Genomic DNA, 20972 nt, shown 5'->3' on the forward strand with positions numbered 1-20972 from the left:
GCGTGCGCAGGGCCAGGGTCCGCGACGGAGGCACGCGGCGTGCGCAGGGCCAGGGTCCGCGACGGAGGCACGCGGGGTGCGCAGGGCCAGGGTCCGCGACGGAGGCACGCGGCGTGCGCAGGGCCAGGGTCCGCGACGGAGGCACGCGGCGTGCGCATGACCAGGGTCCGCGACGGAGGCACGCGGCGTGCGCAGGGCCAGGGTCCGCGACGGAGGCACGCGGCGTGCGCAGGGCCAGGGTCCGCGACGGAGGCACGCGGCGTGCGCAGGGCCATGGTCCGCGACGGAGGCACGCGGCGTGCGCAGGACCAGGGTCCGCGACGGAGGCACGCGGCGTGCGCAGGGCCAGGGTCCGCGACGGAGGCACGCGGCGTGCGCAGGGCCAGGGTCCGTGACGGAGTTGTATTGAGCATGCCCAGTGTGTCAGAAAGCTGATGTGCACATGCTCAGTACTCCACGGCATGCTGGGTAATATATATGGACCATCGTCGGTCTAATCTACGATCTGTCACGCCGGGACGGTAGCCCTGATGTTTGGGATCACACGTTCCCTTTTTTCCCCGCTGGATCCTTCACGTGATGATCTGTTCCCGCTCAGCCAACAGATAACACAAGTTTCAGAGAAAGTTTTATGTAAGAAAATTACAGAAGATTGAAAAAAAAAATCTAAATTAAAAATATTCCAAGAACCTAAGAGTCTGTACAGCGAACACGCAGCGGCTCCGACCTATGGCAAAATAAATTATAACCTTTACCAAAAATATTCTCCCCTCTCCCCGGCCGCCCGTCACTCCTGACATTAAACAGTCGGTGCTGCGGCTCCGGTCACATGAGCAGAGCGCGCCGGGGGCGGCCATAATGGCTCTGCTCACTGTCACTTTACTGGATCTGGGTTTTTCTCGGGCCCAGAAGGGTCATCGCCATTTCCCAGTAAGGGCCCATTGGAAAGCTGGCAGCATTTATTAATGACGCCCTCCCCCACTCCTGTCTGCCACCTTCACACTGGGGGGATATGGACCTTGTGGATACTGCAGCCCCCACAGTCATCACTGTGCACAGTCACATACGGAGCCCAATGCTGTGGCGGTGTTGAATGGACCAGACTCGTCCTCACCGCTGCAGACTGTCGCTCCCGCTGCTGACGATTCCCCCACGTGCAGAGTACAGGGCGATCTTTGGTTAACCCTCTGCATACATGATGAGTAGTGAGATCACCGGCCCACGGCGACAGTAATGTGAACGGTTTATTTCCAGCCTCGCAGGCATCTACTTATCGACCAGTGGTGGTCCGAGCACTGGGACCCCTCCACTGATCCAGAGAGCAACGCTCTGAAACGCCACGTGGATATGAACGGCCCGGCAGCCCCACATTCCCATTTTTCAGACTTGGAGCAGTCGGACCACCATCCATGAGTCATGGACAGTGCGGCACGCTGATAACGGGTTACCACCGGCATTGCTGAGCACCGACCATGAAAATCACCAGCATTGGGGCATCAATATGTGGAGGCAGAAGGGATGGAGAACGTCACCATCTGCAGAGCACGGTGGTCCTGAGCTCCCCCCTAACCCACAGAATCCGCAGGGCTCGGAGCTGGGGACATTTTGGTATTCGGTGGCCCTGAAAACTGCCCTATCCCCAGAGCTTATGAAGCAGCCGAGGATGCCGGCAGGTAGGACGCTCCCCTCATGATACCACCATCCCCCGTTGCAGGGGGCTACTGGCCTTCGTCTATGGTCAGGACGCGGTTCTGTCCTCCATTGCACCGGCAGCAGCGACGTGCAGCTCCTCGGTATCATGGAGATTGCAGCGTGTTCAGATCATATACAAAATATTTACTGCTCCAAGTTCTGGTGACAGCGTTCACATCATCGCCTGCCTGATCTGTCCTTGAGGGTCCCGAGAGACCTTCATCCCACAAGTACGAGGGGCACAACACCCCAGCGGTGCTGGCGTTACCCATCCGTCACGTACGATCGCCAAGTGCTGCCGATTCATTCCGAATCTTCCCGGGGTCCTGCATGTTCTGGGGCAGCTGAAGGCCGAACCCTAGAAAGTGGGGAGCTGTAAATTGTACAATTCCATTGGAAGTATAGTTAGAGAGGCGAGGATACGGATCTTTGTCTCCGCTCGTCTTTTAGTGATGGGACGAGCCCTTCAGTCGAGCTTCTCCAGGACCGAAGGGACATAGACCAGGCTGAGCTCGCTGCCAAAGTCACAGACAATGGCTGCGTTGTCCAGGACCAGGATCTGCCGCGCCGGCTGCGCTTCCTCACACTTTCCCAGGTAGACGGTCTGGAGGAGGTCTCCGTACCCGATGTCCCAGAACGACACGCAGCCCTGGCCGCCCGTCACCAGCAGGTTGTCCGAGATGAGACCCAAACTGGAGCCACAACCCAAGTCCTGAGGAGAGAAAACATGACGCCGTCAGCCAGGGGACTAATGGGGGCAGTCTGTAAGACCTCCGCAGTGTGAGGGGGTACCGAGGATTAACCCTTTGTATTGCAGGAAAGCTGATGAGGTGCTGCAGTTTTTCTACATCAGTCCTGCGTAAAGTGACCCTGTGCATGTCTTCACCATCAGTGCACGCAGATCCATCACCCCGATCATCACTCACTCACTGGATGGAGCCCCCCATCGTCACTCGCTCGCTGGATGGAGCCCCCCATCGTCACTCGCTGGATGGAGTCCCCCATCAAAACTCACTCGCTGGATGGAGCCCCCCATCGTCACTCGCTCGCTGGATGGAGCCCCCCATCGTCACTCGCTCGCTGGATGGAGCCCCCCATCGTCACTCGCTCGCTGGATGGAGCCCCCCATCGTCACTCGCTCGCTGGATGGAGCCCCCCATCGTCAGTCGCTCGCTGGATGGAGCCCCACATCGTCACTCACTCGCTGGATGGAGCCCCCCATCGTCAGTCGCTCGCTGGATGGAGCCCCCCATCGTCACTCACTTGCTGGATGGAGCCCCCCATCATCACTCACTTGCTGGATGTAGCCCCCAATCATCACTCACTTGCTGGATGTAGCCCCCAATCATCACTCATTTTCTGGATGGAGCCCCCAATCATCACTCACTTGCTGGATGTAGCCCCCAATCATCACTCACTTGCTGGATGTAGCCCCCAATCATCACTCATTTTCTGGATGGAGCCCCCAATCATCACTCACTTGCTGGATGGAGCCCCCAATCATCACTCATTTTCTGGATGGAGCCCCCAATCATCACTCACTTGCTGGATGGAGCCCCCAATCATCACTCGCTGGATGGAGCCCCACCCATCGTCACTCACTTGCTGGATGGAGCCCCCCATCGTCACTTGCTGGATGGAGCCCCCCATCGTCACTCACTTGCTGGATGGAGCCCCCCCCATCGTCACTCACTTGCTGGATGGAGCCCCCCATCGTCACTCACTTGCTGGATGGAGCCCCCCATCGTCACTCACTTGCTGGATGGAGTACAGCTTTATCCCAGAGCACCGGTCCCATATACTGATCACATCGTCCAGGCCGCTGCTGATGACGTAGGACGCCGTGCACAACAGGGAGGTGATGTCTCCCCGATGCCCGTGCATGTGAGCGACCCGACTTCCAGTGAGAACGTCCCATAAACAGATGGCTCCATCTTGTCCCCCGCTGGCTAGGACCATAGTCTGCAGATAACGATTAGTAAGGATGGAGGCAGATTAGTAGATCTCGACTTCAGCAAAGCATTTCATAAAGTATCTCATACTACACTGAAAAAACGGGCAAGTAAGGGATGGACAAGGCTACGGCTAGGGGGATCCAAAACTGGCTCAGTGATCGTACTCAGCGTGGTGATAAATGGCTGCACATCCAGCTGGAAGAGTGTTACAAGTGGGGACCACAAGGCTCTGTCCTGGCCCCAGTGTTACAAGTGGGGACCACAAGGCTCTGTCCTGGCCCCAGTGTTACAAGTGGGGACCACAAGGCTCTGTCCTGGCCCCAGTGTTACAAGTGGGGACCACAAGGCTCTGTCCTGGCCCCAGTGTTACAAGTGGGGACCACAAGGCTCTGTCCTGGCCCCAGTGTTACAAGTGGGGACCACAAGGCTCTGTCCTGACCCCAGTGTTACAAGTGGGAACCACAAGGCTCTGTCCTGGCCCCAGTGTTACAAGTGGGGACCACAAGGCTCTGTCCTGGCCCCAGTGTTACAGGTGGGGACCACAAGGCTCTGTCCTGGCCCCAGTGTTACAGGTGGGGACCACAAGGCTCTGTCCTGGCCCCAGTGTTACAGGTGGGGACCACAAGGCTCTGTCCTGACCCCAGTGTTACAAGTGGGAACCACAAGGCTCTGTCCTGACCCCAGTGTTACAGGTGGGAACCACAAGGCTCTGTCCTGGCCCCAGTGTTACAGGTGGGGACCACAAGGCTCTGTCCTGACCCCAGTGTTACAAGTGGGAACCACAAGGCTCTGTCCTGACCCCAGTGTTACAGGTGGGAACCACAAGGCTCTGTCCTGGGCCCAGTGTTACAAGTGGGGACCACAAGGCTCTGTCCTGGCCCCAGTGTTACAAGTGGGGACCACAAGGCTCTATCCTGACCCCAGTGTTACAGGTGGGGACCACAAGGCTCTGTCATTGCCCCAGTGTTACAAGTGGGGACCACAAGGCTCTGTCATTGCCCCAGTGTTACAAGTGGGGACCACAAGGCTCTGTCCTGGCCCCAGTGTTACAAGTGGGGACCACAAGGCTCTGTCATGGCCCCAGTGTTACAAGTGGGGACCACAAGGCTCTGTCCTTGCCCCAGTGTTACAAGTGGGGACCACAAGGCTCTGTCCTTGCCCCAGTGTCACAAGTGGGGGAAATAAGTATTTGATCCCTTGCTGATTTTGTAAGTTGGCCCACTGACAAAGACATGAACAGTCTATAATTTTAAGGGTAGGTTCATTTTTTAACATTGAGGGATAGAATATCAAAAAGAAAATCCAGAAAATCACATTGTATAAATTATATACATTTATTTGCATTTTGCAGTGAGAAATAAGTATTTGATCCCCTACCAACCATTAAGAGTTCTGGCTCCTACAGACCGGTTAGGCGCTCCTAAACTACTCGTTAAATGCATTACAGACGGCTGTGTGATGAGGGAACAGCCGCCATCTTGGAACAGGCATGCTATCAGATTGGCGTGACTCCATTTTGTCTCCTGGACACAGGAGTGCTCCTGGCCCCCACCTTTGCTAATGAATAGAGTTCCTATTAGTATGCTAACGGGCTGAGCTCAGGGTAAACTGTAGACGGTAGTTCAAAGCCCCATGAGGAAACCACGCCACCAGGGGGCTTGGAAATGCTTGGGGGCTTAATTAAAACACGCATGCCAAGTGGCCACTGGATACACATCTATTATGGCAGCCCAGCCAAACCGTCTCCAACATGGAATTGTGAATTATGGACGCATCGTCCGAGGTACAGGCTCATAAAAAATATTCTCCTTACCCTAAAGAAATTGTGCATCCAACAGTGTAACTCCCGTGATGGTGGAAGGTCTGAAACCCGAGATATAGGGATCAGCCTCCCACAGGGACCGAATGGGTCCAGGTTTGATCCCAGTACGACCGGCAGAACAAACCACAGGCGCTGGTACTGCCCGTGCGCTGATCCGATCATCCTGAGAGAAGTTATCCCATTTATTAGATATTGGAATAAATCTTGCAGGGAGACAGAGGGGGTGGAGATTGCTAAGCCCACCCAGCTGCAGGCAGGGGGGCTCAGCCAGGCATAAGAAGACGCTGAGGTCACTGGGAGGGACTCACTCCACAGAAGAAGATGATGATGATGACATCTTAAGGAACAGGGTATGCCAGCCAGAGGGGAGCAAGCACATGCTTTCTGGGGGCTGCCCGGCAACTAAGTTTTTGGACCTGCGGAATGCTATGCCCCCGGCTTCCACAAGCGACCTTCGACCTGGTAAATTGACCTCCAGCTTTATACCTTTAAGCCTTGTAATATTGTTGTTATATTGTACTCTGACTGTAACTCTTGATATATTGTGATTGTATATTTCTGTAATTATCTAGTGCGCCCTTAAGGCAATTAAATCATAAATTAATTTTGGGCTGATCCTTTTACTCTGATTGCGAATCTTAGAATACCCAGGGTGGGTAACAGGGCAGTCTCCCCGGCGGCCATTTGCTCTAGGTGCAGTCCCTTTACTGGCCTGAGAGACAAAGGGGGCGCCGGAGAGCTGTGCCTGTGTAGTGACGTCACGGATTGGTGACGTGGTAGGAAGGGGTAATCCTTCACAGTGGTGGTAGCGTACGTGGGATCAGAGTAATAGTGTGCGTGGGACCCCTACTCCCAGACACTAAAGACTACCAGTGGTAACTTTCACTGCTGGGGTCTTAAGGTCAGCCCAGCACTAGACGGTCAGAGTGTAGATATAATAAGTTGTGTGCAAGGTCAGGGGTACAGCTGTGTCAGTAACCAGAGGTTTCAAAGATGGCGGAGGGCACCAGGAGTGCAGTGAGGGCGCAGGCCAGTGCTATGGCTTATGAGGAGGTGGTGGTGGACGGTACTGTTCCAGGCGAGGGGGAGCTCAGCCCAGACTCCCCAAGGAGCCAGCCACCCGTGCTTAGTCCGGCAAGGGACTACCCACCACCTACCCGCCCCAGCCTGTCCACATCAGCGGCCCTTGTTGCAGCGGCAGTAGCACGTCTCGAGGCGGGTAATGAAGACGCCTATATGAGACTCATGGCAGCTGCAGAGAAAGCAGCGGAGGCCGAGCGTGCAGAACGCCGTGAGGCAGCGGAGCGGGCAGAGAGAGCTGCTGAGCGGGCAGCGGCAGAGAGAGCAGCGGAGCGCCAGCACCGACTGGAGATGGCTCAACGCGGGCTCCCGCTGGACGCCCCAGCACCGCCAGAGTCCAGGGTTTCCAAAGTCCGGGCCGAGGACTTCCCTCTGCTTGAGAAGGATGGAGACCTGGATTCCTTCTTGCTGGCCTTTGAAAGGACCTGCCTTCAACACCATCTGGCCCCGGATCAGTGGGCAAGATACCTGACCCCCCGTTTGAGGGGTAAGTCCCTGGAAGTTTTGGGGGACTTACCTGCCGGGGCGGAGCAGGACTACAGCAGCATCAAGCGGGCGCTGATCCAGCACTACAACCTCACCCCAGAGTCCTACCGCAAGAAGTTCCGGAGCCTGCAGCGGGGCCCAAAGGACACCTGGACCGACCACATGCGGGCGTTGCTGAGAGCTGCAGAGCACTGGACCTCGGGTCTAGCGCTCCCCACCCGCCAGGAGGTCCAGGAACTGTTCGTCATGGAGCAGTTCTTGTGGAACTGCCCAGAGGACCTCCAGCAGTTCCTCCGTGACCGGAAACCGAAGGGGGCTTCTGCTACAGCCGCCCTGGCAGATGAGTATGCCAATAACAGGGCGCCTGAGCCGAAGAAGCCTGCCAGCAGCACCTGGAGAGGGGGTAAGCCCAATCCTGCCCCTGTTTCCCCAGCCCCCAGAGTGCAAGGGGTGTACCCCCCTGCTGCCCTCTCCAGGTCAGGCGCAGAACCCAGACGTTGTCATCACTGCAACCAGCTGGGGCACTTCAAGACAGCATGTCCCCAGCGTCTTAAGGCCCCATCCATGTCCCCGAAACCGTCCACTGTTTTATGTGTGGGAGGGGGTGGTGGGAGGTCCCTGGACAATTACCAACCCGTCACTATCGGCCGCTCAGCGGTCATGGGACTGCGGGACACAGGCGCTGAACGAACCCTAGTACGTCCTGAGGTGGTGTCCCCTCAAGACTTGGTACCGGGGAAAACCCTTTCCGTCTCCGGAATTGGAGGCGTGGAACCGGCGCTGCCTGTCGCAAAGGTGTTTTTGGACTGGGGCGCCGGGAGGGGAATGCGGGAGGTGGGAGTAACGTCAAATATTCCTGCTAATGTATTACTTGGGACCGATTTGGGGCGGCTAGTGTCTCAGTATGTGGCCACTGAACCCCCAAGTTCGGCTCCCCAAGAATGTCATGACTCTACTGTGAATGTTGATGTGTTGAATGTGCCTCCAACAGTGGGGGAGGGAGTGAAACCTGAGGGTACTCCATACACTGACACCACACACACGGGGCTCACGGGGAGGACAGGTGAGGAGACTGTAGGGGAGAGCTCAGAGGTGGAGGGAGGGGCTGCTACGGGCAGTGTAGGGCCCCTAAGTGAATCCAGCCTGCTGAGTCTAGGGCCCCTGCAGGAAGAGGAACAGGCCATGGGGGGAGGAGGCGTCCCGGGAGAGGAGCCACCAGGTAAGACCCCAGGGCAGGAGTTCCCCACCCCCGGGATGTCAGGAGGGCAGGAAAGTCTGCCTGACCCGGCGACTTGGTCAGGGGCCGGGGGGAAGCAGGTGCTACCCATGGGCACAGCGGTCGTGGCCGCTGTCACCCGGAGTGGGAGCGCCGGAGCCCAAGGAGCCTTGCAGAGGTCCGACGGCTTCCCCCTCTCTGACCAAGTGGCTGCCGAGTCAGACAGCGGCCAGGAGACAGATCCCGGGGAGCTGACAGCGGATGTGGCGGTGTCGTCCATTCTCGCCACATCGAGTCAGGGATTTCAGGCAGCGTTGGAAGCCGACGGTAGCCTGAAAGCTCTCAAGGAGCAGGCGGCACAGCCTCCTGGGGAGTCAGACCGCGAGCGGGTGGTCTGGGACCAGGGACGGCTGTACCGGGTATCGGTCCAGCAGGGTTCACCGGAGGCGTGGCCCAGGGACCGACAGTTAGTGGTACCCTATCCGTTCAGGGCGGAATTGTTGCGGATAGCCCACGAGATTCCCATGGCCGGACACCTAGGGATCGCTAAGACCAGGGCCAGGCTAGCGCAGCATTTCTACTGGCCTGGAATGAGGACCGAGGTAATTGCCTACTGCCGTTCGTGTGACACCTGCCAGAGGGTGGGGAAGGCGGGGCGGCGCCCCAAAGCCCCACTGGTAACTCTGCCCATCATTGAAGAGCCTTTCTCGAGGGTAGCTGTGGATCTCATTGGACCTCTGTCCACTCCCAGTCGCTCCGGGAAATGCTTCATATTAACAGTAGTGGACTATGCCACTCGGTACCCGGAGGCGGTCGCTTTGTCATCCATTCGGGCTGACAAAGTGGCCACTGCCTTACTGGAGATCTTCTCCAGAGTGGGGTTTCCCCAGGAAATGCTCACCGACCGAGGGACCCAGTTCATGTCCCAGCTGATGGAGTCTCTCTGTAAGCAGATCCAGGTGCAACATCTGGTAGCCAGCCCGTATCACCCACAGACCAATGGCCTGTGTGAGCGGTTCAACGGCACCTTAAAGCAGATGCTTAAGATGTTGGTCGACTCCCACGGGAGAGATTGGGAGCGGTATCTCCCACACCTTCTATTTGCCTACCGGGAGGTTCCACAGGCCTCAACGGGGTTCTCCCCCTTTGAGCTCCTGTATGGGCGACGTGTACGGGGGCCCCTTGCTCTGGTGAAGGAAGCGTGGGAAGGAGATTTGGCCACCCCTGGAGTGTCGGCCATTGAGTATGTTGTGCGCTTCCGGGACAGAATGACGGCCTTGACGCAGCTGGTGCATGACAATATGGCCCAGGCCCAAGCTGACCAGAAGCGGTGGTACGACCAGAATGCTTGTGAGAGGACCTACCAGGTGGGTCAAAAGGTGTGGGTACTGGTCCCCGTCCCACAAAACAAGCTTCAGGCAGCCTGGGAGGGTCCATACCTCGTGCACCAGCAGCTCAACGCCGTCACCTATCTGGTCACCCTGGACCACGCCCGTGGAAGGAGGAAGGCCTTCCACGTGAACATGATGAAAGCACATCATGAGCGGGAGGCTTGTGCCCACCCAGTGTGCAACCTCCCGGAGGAAGGGGAGGTAGAAACCCTCCTGGATCTGCTTACCCAAGTCAAGGCGGGTGGATCCATCGAGGATGTGGAGGTTGGCCACCAGCTTTCGGAGGACCAACGTTCCCAGCTGGGGGTCACCCTACACCCCTTTCGGGAGCTGTTTAGCAGCCTGCCCGGAAGGACTGAGGCAGCCGTCCACGATGTGGACACCGGCAATCACCCCCCGATCCGGCGTTCAGCATATCGGGTCTCTCTCGAGGTGCAGCAGCACATGCGCCAAGAGATAGACGAGATGCTGAAGCTGGGGGTGATCCAAGCATCCAACAGCGCGTGGGCTTCGCCGGTAGTCCTCGTCCCTAAAAAGGACCGGACTACGCGGTTCTGCGTGGACTACCGGGGGCTCAACGCTGTGACGGTCACCGATGCGTACCCAATGCCGCGCATCGATGACCTGCTCGATCAGCTGGCCGGGGCCAAGTACCTGACCATCATGGATCTGAGCAGGGGATATTGGCAGATTCCCCTGACCCCTAAGGCACGGGAACGCTCTGCCTTTATCACCCCATTTGGGCTGTACGAGTCCACGGTGATGCCCTTCGGCATGAAGAATGCCCCTGCCACTTTTCAGCGGATGGTCAACACGCTGCTCAAGGGTCTGGAAGGGTATGCGACTGCGTACCTGGATGACATTGCCATCTTCAGTCCCACCTGGGAAGATCACCTACAGCACCTGGCGCAGGTGTTGGGGAGGATCCAGAGGGCAGGGTTGACCATTAAGCCGGAAAAGTGCCAGCTGGGTATGAGTGAGGTCCAGTACCTGGGACACCGGGTAGGTGGGGGAGCTCTGAAGCCAGAGCCCGGGAAGGTGGATGCCATCACCTCCTGGCCCTCCCCCAGGACCAAGAAGCAGGTGATGTCCTTCTTGGGGACGGCCGGGTACTATAGGAGGTTTGTTCCACACTATAGCACCCTGGCCAAGCCCCTGACGGACCTCACCAAGAAGAAGCTGCCCGTCGCAGTCGACTGGACAGTCGCCTGCGAGACAGCTTTCCAGGCGCTCAAAACCGCCTTGTCTAGCTCTCCTGTACTACAGGCAGCCGACTTCACGCGGCCGTTCGTAGTACAGACCGACGCCAGTGACTTTGGCCTCGGTGCTGTGCTCAGCCAGGTCGACACTACGGGACATGAACACCCCGTTTTGTACCTGAGCCGGAAGCTCCTGCCGAGGGAAGTGGCCTATTCCACGATGGAGAAGGAATGTCTGGCAATTGTATGGGCCCTGCAACGTCTGCAGCCATACTTGTACGGACGCCACTTCACCGTAGAAACAGACCACAACCCCCTCAGCTGGTTACACTCGGTCTCTGGGACGAATGGGAGGTTGCTACGCTGGAGCCTGGCTCTCCAGCAGTATCACTTCAGCATCCGCCACAGAAGTGGCAGAGACCATGGTAATGCTGATGGGTTGTCCCGGCAAGGAGAAGGTGTGGAAGGGCGCCTGGGGGAACACAGGAATGTGATGCCCCCTAGCGCCCTCTAAAGCAGGGAGGTGTGATGAGGGAACAGCCGCCATCTTGGAACAGGCATGCTATCAGATTGGCGTGACTCCATTTTGTCTCCTGGACACAGGAGTGCTCCTGGACCCCCACCTTTGCTAATGAATAGAGTTCCTATTAGTATGCTAACGGGCTGAGCTCAGGGTAAACTGTAGACGGTAGTTCAAAGCCCCATGAGGAAACCACGCCACCAGGGGGCTTGGAAATGCTTGGGGGCTTAATTAAAACACGCATGCCAAGTGGCCACTGGATACACATCTATTATGGCAGCCCAGCCAAACCGTCTCCAACATGGAATTGTGAATTATGGACGCATCGTCCGAGGTACAGGCTCATAAAAAATATTCTCCTTACCCTAAAGAAATTGTGCATCCAACAGTGTAACTCCCGTGATGGTGGAAGGTCTGAAACCCGAGATATAGGGATCAGCCTCCCACAGGGACCGAATGGGTCCAGGTTTGATCCCAGTACGACCGGCAGAACAAACCACAGGCGCTGGTACTGCCCGTGTGCTGATCCGATCATCCTGAGAGAAGTTATCCCATTTATTAGATATTGGAATAAATCTTGCAGGGAGACAGAGGGGGTGGAGATTGCTAAGCCCACCCAGCTGCAGGCAGGGGGGCTCAGCCAGGCATAAGAAGACGCTGAGGTCACTGGGAGGGACTCACTCCACAGAAGAAGATGATGATGATGACATCTTAAGGAACAGGGTATGCCAGCCAGAGGGGAGCAAGCACATGCTTTCTGGGGGCTGCCCGGCAACTAAGTTTTTGGACCTGCGGAATGCTATGCCCCCGGCTTCCACAAGCGACCTTCGACCTGGTAAATTGACCTCCAGCTTTATACCTTTAAGCCTTGTAATATTGTTGTTATATTGTACTCTGACTGTAACTCTTGATATATTGTGATTGTATATTTCTGTAATTATCTAGTGCGCCCTTAAGGCAATTAAATCATAAATTAATTTTGGGCTGATCCTTTTACTCTGATTGCGAATCTTAGAATACCCAGGGTGGGTAACAGGGCAGTCTCCCCGGCGGCCATTTGCTCTAGGTGCAGTCCCTTTACTGGCCTGAGAGACAAAGGGGGCGCCGGAGAGCTGTGCCTGTGTAGTGACGTCACGGATTGGTGACGTGGTAGGAAGGGGTAATCCTTCACAGGCTGTCTTACATAGTCACCTTTATAAAAGACTCCTGTCCACAGACTCCATTATCAGTCAGACTCTGACCTCTACAACATGGGCAAGACCAAAGAGCTTTCTAATGATGTCAGGGACAAGATCATAGACCTGCACAAAGCTGGAATGGGCTACAAAACCATAAGTAAGACGCTGGGTGAGAAGGAGACAACTGTTGGTGCAATAGTAAGAAAATGGATGAAATGCAACATGACTGTCAATCAACATTGATCTGGGGCACCGTGCAACATCTCACCTCGTGGGGTATCCTTGATCATGAGGAAGGTGAGAGATCAGCCTAAAACTACACGTGGGGAACTTGTTAATAATCTAAAGGCAGCTGGGACCACAGTCACCAAGAAAACCATTGGTAACACATTACGCCATAAAGATGTAAAATCGTGCAGTGTCCGCAAGGTCCCCCTGCTCAAGAAGGAACATGTGCAGGCCCGGCTGAATACATAATAATAATAATTTTATTTATATAGCGCCGACATATTCCGCAGCGCTTTACATTATAGAGGGGACTTGTACAGACAATAGACATTACAGCGTAACAATAAACAGATCAAAACAGATACCAAGAGGAGTGAGGGTCCTGCTGCTCACAAGCTACAAACTATGAGGAAAAGGGGAGACACGAGAGGTGGATGGTAACAATTGCTTTAGTTATTCGGACCGGCCATAGTGTAAGGATCGGGTGTTCATGTAAAGCTGCATGAACCAGTTATCAGCCTAAGTATGTAGCAGTACAGACACAGAGGGCTATTAACTGCATAAAGTGTATGAGAACATAATGCGAGGAACCTGATTATGGTAAAAATTTTGAATGGGCCACACAGGGATCGTTGGGTTAATGCGTTGAGGTGGTAGGCCAATCTGAACAAATGAGTTTTTAGGGCACGCTTAAAACTGTGGGGATTGGGGATTAATCGTATTAACCTAGGTAGTGCATTCCAAAGAATTGGCGCAGCACGTGTAAAGTCTTGGACACGGGAGTGGGAGGTTCTGATTATTGAGGATGCTAACCTGAGGTCATTAGCAGAACGGAGGGCACGGGTAGGGTGGTAGACTGAGACCAGGGAGGAGATGTAGGGTGGTGCTGAGCCATGGATGGCACGGGTAGGGTGGTAGACTGAGACCAGAGAGGAGAAGTAGGGTGGTGCTGAGCCATGGAGCGCTTTGTGGATGAGGGTAATAAGTTTGCACTGGATTCGGAGTGGATGGGTAACCAGTGTAATGACTGGCACAAGGTAGAAGCATCGGCGTAACGTCTGAAATTTACCAATGAACACCTGGATGATTCTGTGAGTGATTGGGAGAAGGTGCTGTGGTCAGATGAGACAAAAATTGAGCTCTTTGGCATTAACTCAACTGGCCATGTTTGGAGGAACAGCAATGCTGCCTATAACACAAAGAACACCGTCCCCACTGTCATGCATGGAGGTGGAAACATTATGTTTTGGGGGTGTTTCACTGCTTAGGGCACAGGACTACCTCACCGCATCAAAGGGAGAATGGATGGAGCCATGTACCGTAAAATCCTGATTGACAGCCTCCTTCCCTCCGCCAGGACATTAAAAATGGGTGGTGGCTGGGTCTTCCTACAAGACAATGACCCAAAACATACAGCCAAGGCAACAAAGGAGTGGCTCAAAAAGAAGCACATTAAGGTCATGGAGTGGCCTAGCCAGTCTCCAGACCTTCATCCCATAGAAAACTTGTGGAGGGAGTTGAAACTCCAAGTTGCCAAGTGACAGCAACAAAATCTTAATGATTTAGAAATGATCTGCAAAGAGGAGTGGAGCAAAATTCCTCCTGACAAGTGCGCAAACCTCATCATCAACTACAAAAGATGTCTGACTGCTGGGCTTGCCAACAAGGGTTTTACCACCAAGTATTAACTCTTGTTTGCCAGAGGGATCAAATACTTATTTCTCACTGCAAAATGCAAATACATTTATATAATTTATACAATGTGATTTTCTGGATTTTATTTTTGATATTCTATCTCTCAATGTTACAATTAACCGACCCTTAAAATTATAGACTGTTCATTTGTTTGTCAGTCGGCAAACTTACAAAATCAGCAAGGGATCAAATACTTATTTCCCCCACTGTACAAGTGGGGACCACAAGGCTCTGTCCTGGCCCTAGGGTTGCTCAACATTAAAATAAATTATCTAGGGAAGGGTAGGTAAACTAATCAAATTAGCTGACTATGCAAAGCTAGGAGGAATAGCCATCACTAGAGAAGACAGAGAAAGGATTCAGAAAGATCTAGAAAGTCACTGCCCATTGTTCAAGCTTAATAGAAAGGTATTTAACAGGGAGAAATGCAAGATTCTACATCTCAACAAGAAAAACAAAAATTACATCTTGACTATTTGAGTTGGAAGGGACCTCCAGGGTCTTGTCAATGCAGGAGTCACTAGACCATCTAGACAGATGTCTGTCCAGCCTCTGTGTGAAGACTTCCATTGAAGGAGAACTCACCACCTCTCGTGGCCGCCTGTTCCACTCATTGATCACCCTCACTGTCAAAATGTCTAATCTGTATCTTCTCCCTTTCAGTTTCCTTCCATTACTTCTCGTGTTTCCATGTGCAAATCAGAATAATGATGATCCCTCTACACTGTGACGACCCTTCAGATATTTGTAGACGGCTATTAAGTCTCCTCTTAGCCTTCTTTTTTTCAAGCTAAACATTCCCAGTTGCTTTAACTATTCCTCTTACGACATACTTTGCAGTCCCACTCACCATCCTGGTCGATTTCTTCTGAACTTGCTCCAGTTTTTCAATGTATTTTTTATAATGTGGTGCCCAGAACTGGACACAGTATTCCAGATGAGGCCTGACCAAGGAGGAGTAGAGGGGAGTAATCACTTCACGTGACTTAGACTCTATTCTTCTCTTAATACATTCTAGGACTCATGTGCAGTCTGTGATCTATTAGTATACACAAGTCTTTTTCACACGGGCTGTTGCTTAGTTCTATTCCTCCCATTCTGTAGATGGGAGCTCTGTCCTGGGCCCTGTGTTGTTCAACATCTTTATCAATGATTTAGATGAAGGAACGTGTGAAAAAAACTTGGATATACTAATAAATCACAGACGGCACAGGAGTCAACAGTGTGATGCAGCAGCAAAAAAGGCAAACACAGTTATAGGATGTATTAAGAGAAGCATAGAGTCTACATCACTGCAATGATCCCCTCTTCTCCTCCTTGGTCAGGCCTCATCTGGAATTCTGTGTCCAGTTCTGGGCACATTTTAAAATAAGACATTGAAAAACTGGAGCAAGTTCAAAGAAGAAATCAGGATGGTGAGTGGACTGCAAAGTATGTCCTATGAGGAACGGTTAAAGGGAACCTGTCACCCCGAAAATCGCGGGTGAGGTAATCCCACCGGCATCAGGGGCTTATTTACAGCATTCTGTAATGCTGTAGATAAGCCCCCGATGTTACCTGAAAAAGGAGAAAAAGATGTTAGATTATACTCACCCAGGGGCGGTCCCGCTGCTGGTCCGGTCCGCTGCGGCGCCTCCTATCTTCTTTCCATGACGTCCTCTTCTGATCTTCAGCCACGGCTCCGGCGCAGGCGTACTTTGCTCTGCCCTCTTGAGGGCAGAGGATAGTACTGCAGTGCGCAGGCGCCGGAAAGGTCAGAGGCCCGGCGCCTGCGCACTGCAGTACTTTGTCTGCCCTCAACAGGGCAGAGCAAAGCACGCCTGTGCCGGAGCCGTGGCTGAAGATCAGAAGAGGACGTCATGGAAAGAAGATAGGAGGCGCCGCAGCGGACCGGAGACGCCCATCTGACCGGACCAGCAGCGGGACCGCCCCTGGGTAAGTATAATATAACGTCTTTTTCTCCTTTTTCAGGTAACATCAGGGGCTTATCTACAGCATTACAGAATGCTGTAGATAAGCCCCTGATGCCGGTGGGATTACCTCACCCGCAATTTTCGGGGTGACAGGTTCCCTTTAAAGGATCTGGGAATGTTTAGCTTGCAAAAAAGACTGAGAAGAGACTTAACAGCTGTCTACAGGATGTCACAGTGTAGAGGGATCATCATTATTATCATTTTCATATGGAAACACGAGAATTAATAGGATGAAACTGAAATGGAGAAGCTACAGATGAAATAATTGGACAGTGAAGGTGATCAGTGAGTAGAACAGCGGCCACGAGAGGTGGTGAGAGTTCTCCTTCAATGGAAGTCTTCACACAGAGGCTGGACAGACATCTGTCTGAGATGGATTAGTGAATCCTGCATTGAGCAGGGGGTTGGACCAGATGACCCTGGAGGTCCCGTCCAACACTTAACATTCTAGATGTAATTTTTGTTTTTCTTGCCCAGATGTAGAATCTTGCATTCCTTCCTGGTAAATACCATTCTATTAGTCGCTGCCCATTGTTCAAGCTTCTCTAGATCCTTCTGAATTCTTTCTCTGTCTTCTCTAGTGATAGCTATCCCTCCTAGCTTTGTGTCATTTACCTTCAGCTCCATGGGGATCCCTTCCAAGTCTAACATTCTAGGATTCTATGAGGTCCCCAAGGGGCAAAGTGCAAGCACTCACCTGATCTACATAAATGGCCGTTATTCCTCCTGAGTGACCCTGCAGTGTGAACAAGCAGCAAGCGTCCTCCAGACGGTACACCTACAGACAGACGAGACCCGGTTACATATCACCGCACACCACAGTCCCGGAGGATGCTAGCAGGACCTACACAGCCCTGGGCAGGACTATCATGATGTTCATGCAGCCATCAGAGATCCTACTTTATGTAGAGACTTTCATTTTCCCAGTCACTGACAGCAGAGATCTTGAAAACCGTAAAGAACAGGACTAGAAATCGTCCACGTCACAGAATATTGGCGGATCTGACTCACTCTCAGAGTGTGGTCCTGGCTGCCGGTCACGAGCCGCCCGGCCGCGGCCTTCAACACTGTGATTGGCTTCTGGTGGGCACATGACACAGTGTGAGTCAGGTGACAGCGGATGATGTCGTCGCTGGAGTAGAGCGGAGAGCTGGGGACGGCGCTGCGGGCGGCCGCTCCTGAGGAACGAGAACCTCGTCAGTACAAGATGGAGCCCCAGAATATTTACTCCAGGAGTGAACGGAGAAGAAATAGACTGATGAGTAAAGGAAAGCACGGACAGAAGCGTCGGGCCAAGACCGCAGGGTCAGACAGAAGCGTCGGGCCAAGACCGCAGGGTCGGACAGGAGGCCACTCACCTCTGAATTGTAACGGGCTGGACGACTTCCGCAAATCCAGACAGAAGAAATCCAAGGAGCCATTGAGCCGAGCGGCAACGATCCTGCAAGATGGAAACGCCCGTCATTATTACCGTCCAGTAATCTGCACGCACGGTCCCGGGAGTGAAAACGTACCTGTGATTCAGGAAAACCAGTGCCGTGATCCCACTCTGACCATCGCCGTTACTGCAGCGGAGGACCCCCTCGGTGGCGTCCCAGACCTACAGGGCGAAGAAACAATGGAGCGATGTAAAGCATCCAGCACATGAATAATGGACGGAGCGACTCGGACGAGGGGCTACACGGGGGCCACGGTGTCGGCAGCATCACACCAGATTTTTCCTTAGAGGGGTTGTCTGGTGAAAGCAAGTTATTACCCATCTATGGGACCGGTGGCAAGTTGTCTGCACTGGACGAACGCTAGAAGTGGCCGTAGGAAGACTTATAGGCTGGGGTCTTCAGAGGCAGAGAACGGGGTCTGCACTGCCACCAATCCTAGAAGTCAATATTAACCCTTTAAAGCAAGGCTACGCAAGCTGTGAGACCAGTGAGGTGCCCCAGTTACTGGTGAGATGCAGTTGGGGCAGTTTTGATAAAAGTGATATTCTGGGCGATATTTACCATGAACACGGCGAGATAATTCACCCATTTTACATTTATTGCTAGAAAAGCTCGGTGAAGCACCCGCTCATCATCGGGCGATTTTCCATTTTTGCGCTTTTTTTCTTTCCCTCCCTTTCTTCTAGGAGCCACAGCTATTTCACTTGCCCGTCCCCACCGCCATGTGCGGCTTGTTCTTTATGGGACCAGTTGTGGAATGACAATGTTCATATAACCATATAATGTGTGAAATAACAGGGAAAACAACGCAGTTCCCAGTGATGCCGTATACAGTGTGTGAAGCTGCAGCCATGGGCGCCCTTCAGTCGTGGCCTTTAAATCCCATGGTCTGGGATTGAGAGTGGCACTTAAATGGTTAAACCGCTGCGATTGGAGCAAGCTACAGCCGCAACTGCTTGGTCTGGAGCACAGCTGGGATGAAAACTATGTCGCAGGTCGTTAAAGAGTCTCCCCCAAACAACTAGTCTCCTTCTTTGCACTGATGAGGCGCAAGAACCCAAAACAGCGGTCAGCCAATGTCGGTCCTTTCCTTTCTGAGAAGATTCTGGATTGGCTTTATGGTGTGTCATGAATGTGTTAATATTAATTTAGGATTGGCACCTCCAGTAGGGGGCGCTATAAATACTGTTCTTTTCCTTTGTGATGAGGCTATTTGTGCACCATAATGTCTGTGCATGTGGTCTGCTGCGATTTGGATTTTTTTCAGTAGCTTGTGCTTCACGGTTGCAGCAACACGACGATATTCCAAGCTTACACTATGGTGCAAGGTCGTGTGTAACGCACAGTCGCCATACAGCCACAAACCTTCCTGGGCGCATGAGGGGCCTGCCAACCTCCTCATGGGGGCCGCCAACCTCCGCCAGGCACAATCAGGGGGCCGTCAACCTCCTCCAGGGGGCCGCCAACCTCCTCCAGGGGGCCGCCAACCTCCACCGGGCACAACCAGGGGGCCGTCAACCTCCTCATGGGGGCCGCCAACCTCTGCTGGGCACAACCAGGAGGCAGCCAACCTCCTCCAGGGGGCCGCCAACCTCCTCCAGGGGGCCGCCAACCTCCACCGGGCACAACCAGGGGGCCGCCAACCTCTGCTGGGCACAACCAGGAGGCAGCCAACCTCCTCCAAGGGGCCGCCAACCTCTGTTGGTCACAGCGAGGGGCTTGCCAACCTCTGCCAGGCACAACCAGGGGGGCAAATCAACCTCTGCTGGGCACAGTGAGGGGCTCGCCAACCTCTGCCAGACACAACCAGGGGGGGGAAGTCAATCTCCACTGGGTGCAGTCAAGCACCATAAACTGAGCTATAAACCATTCATATCTGTATACCTCGAGCTTTCCGTTACTCCTCCCAGCAACAATGAGGTTTCCTTGTAGTCCCAAACTCCACACCGAACTGTCGAAATCTTCACCCCATCCGGAAACAGGCGAGGATGTGCCATTACAGAGCGCCAGCTCTTCTGCAGAGCTCTTCCTCCTCACAGAAGCACAGCTGCCATCGGACCGGCTCCCGGGTGATCGGTTGCGCCCGCCTGGTGTCAGCTGGCACTGTCCATAGGGGGCCGGGGAGAAGACCGGAGGAAAACTGCAGGAGGCTCCGTGCTCCTCGTAGACCCGCTGCACCAGACTGCTAAAGTCGTACCCGCTGGACTCCAGCTTCACCAGTCCCGGGCTGCTCTCGGGTTCCTCCGGCTTCACCTGTCCCGAGCCGCTCTTGGCCTCCTCCGGCTTCACCTGCTCGCAGAAGTTCGTATCGATCAGACTGGAAAGATCAGGTTGATCGTAGAAGAGCGGCGGCAGGGATGGCGGCTGTCTCCTCTTCAAGTAACCATTTTCCAAGGAGTCCGCGGGGTATTTATATTCGGGGAATTGCTCCCAAGTGTCCTGATACTCGAAGAGCCCACTGCTCTCCCTGCGCAGCCTGGACGGGAGGAAAGGCAGACACGGTCAACGGCCACATAACACCCGGACGGAAATGTGCCAATACGCTGCCATAATGGCCGCATTACTTCTACATATAAAACCTAAAAAGTATTTATTAATTTCTTATAAACCCACCACGCAGTGTTGAATCCTGACAGTGTGTTAGGACGATCCGGCTAAACAATGATTATATATAACACACAGACCAATACAATACAATAAAGGGTCCCTGGTCTAAGCCAAGCTGACCACCGTGTCACGGATCCCCACTCTGTGGTGTCCTAATTCGTCACGTATCTGCTCTCAGCACGTGACTTGGGGTTGTGGCTGCACGTCACGTATCCGCTCTCAGCACGTGACTTGGGGTTGTGCCTGCAAGGGTTAATCTATCTCCCCACTCTCAGTCCAGCATTCAACCTCTGTCCTATGCTAAAATGGGAGCATAAATCACACACCGACCCAGTCCACACACCCGCTCATACACGCTGCCACCACTCACCGAACACACGAGCGATGAGTCCAGGAAATATTAATACTAATAATGTCTACCACTCATAAGGCTCACACACCTTCGGCTATGGATTCGTTAGAACATTCAAGGTTTAATTTGTTAAAGTCTA

The 20972-nt window shown here is 53.8% G+C and overlaps 1 protein-coding gene across 1 annotated transcript in view; it reads right to left on the reverse strand.

Annotated features, from left to right (window-relative positions):
• Window positions 1–615: 615 nt before the first annotated feature.
• Window positions 616–20972, reverse strand: part of SCAP (SREBF chaperone) — a 93489-nt gene continuing 73132 nt past the window's right edge. The window contains exons 17-23 of the mRNA XM_069729168.1: window positions 19759–20350; window positions 17950–18035; window positions 17794–17876; window positions 17447–17613; window positions 17133–17213; window positions 3448–3654; window positions 616–2404 (exon numbers count right to left, since the gene is read on the reverse strand). Of these exons, the coding sequence (XP_069585269.1) occupies window positions 2159–2404; window positions 3448–3654; window positions 17133–17213; window positions 17447–17613; window positions 17794–17876; window positions 17950–18035; window positions 19759–20350 (1462 nt within the window). The 3' untranslated portion in view covers window positions 616–2158. The remainder of the gene's footprint in view (window positions 2405–3447; window positions 3655–17132; window positions 17214–17446; window positions 17614–17793; window positions 17877–17949; window positions 18036–19758; window positions 20351–20972) is intronic.

The sequence above is a fragment of the Ranitomeya imitator genome, chromosome 6 (genome assembly GCF_032444005.1).
Source record: "Ranitomeya imitator isolate aRanImi1 chromosome 6, aRanImi1.pri, whole genome shotgun sequence".
Lineage (NCBI taxonomy): Eukaryota > Metazoa > Chordata > Amphibia > Anura > Dendrobatidae > Ranitomeya > Ranitomeya imitator.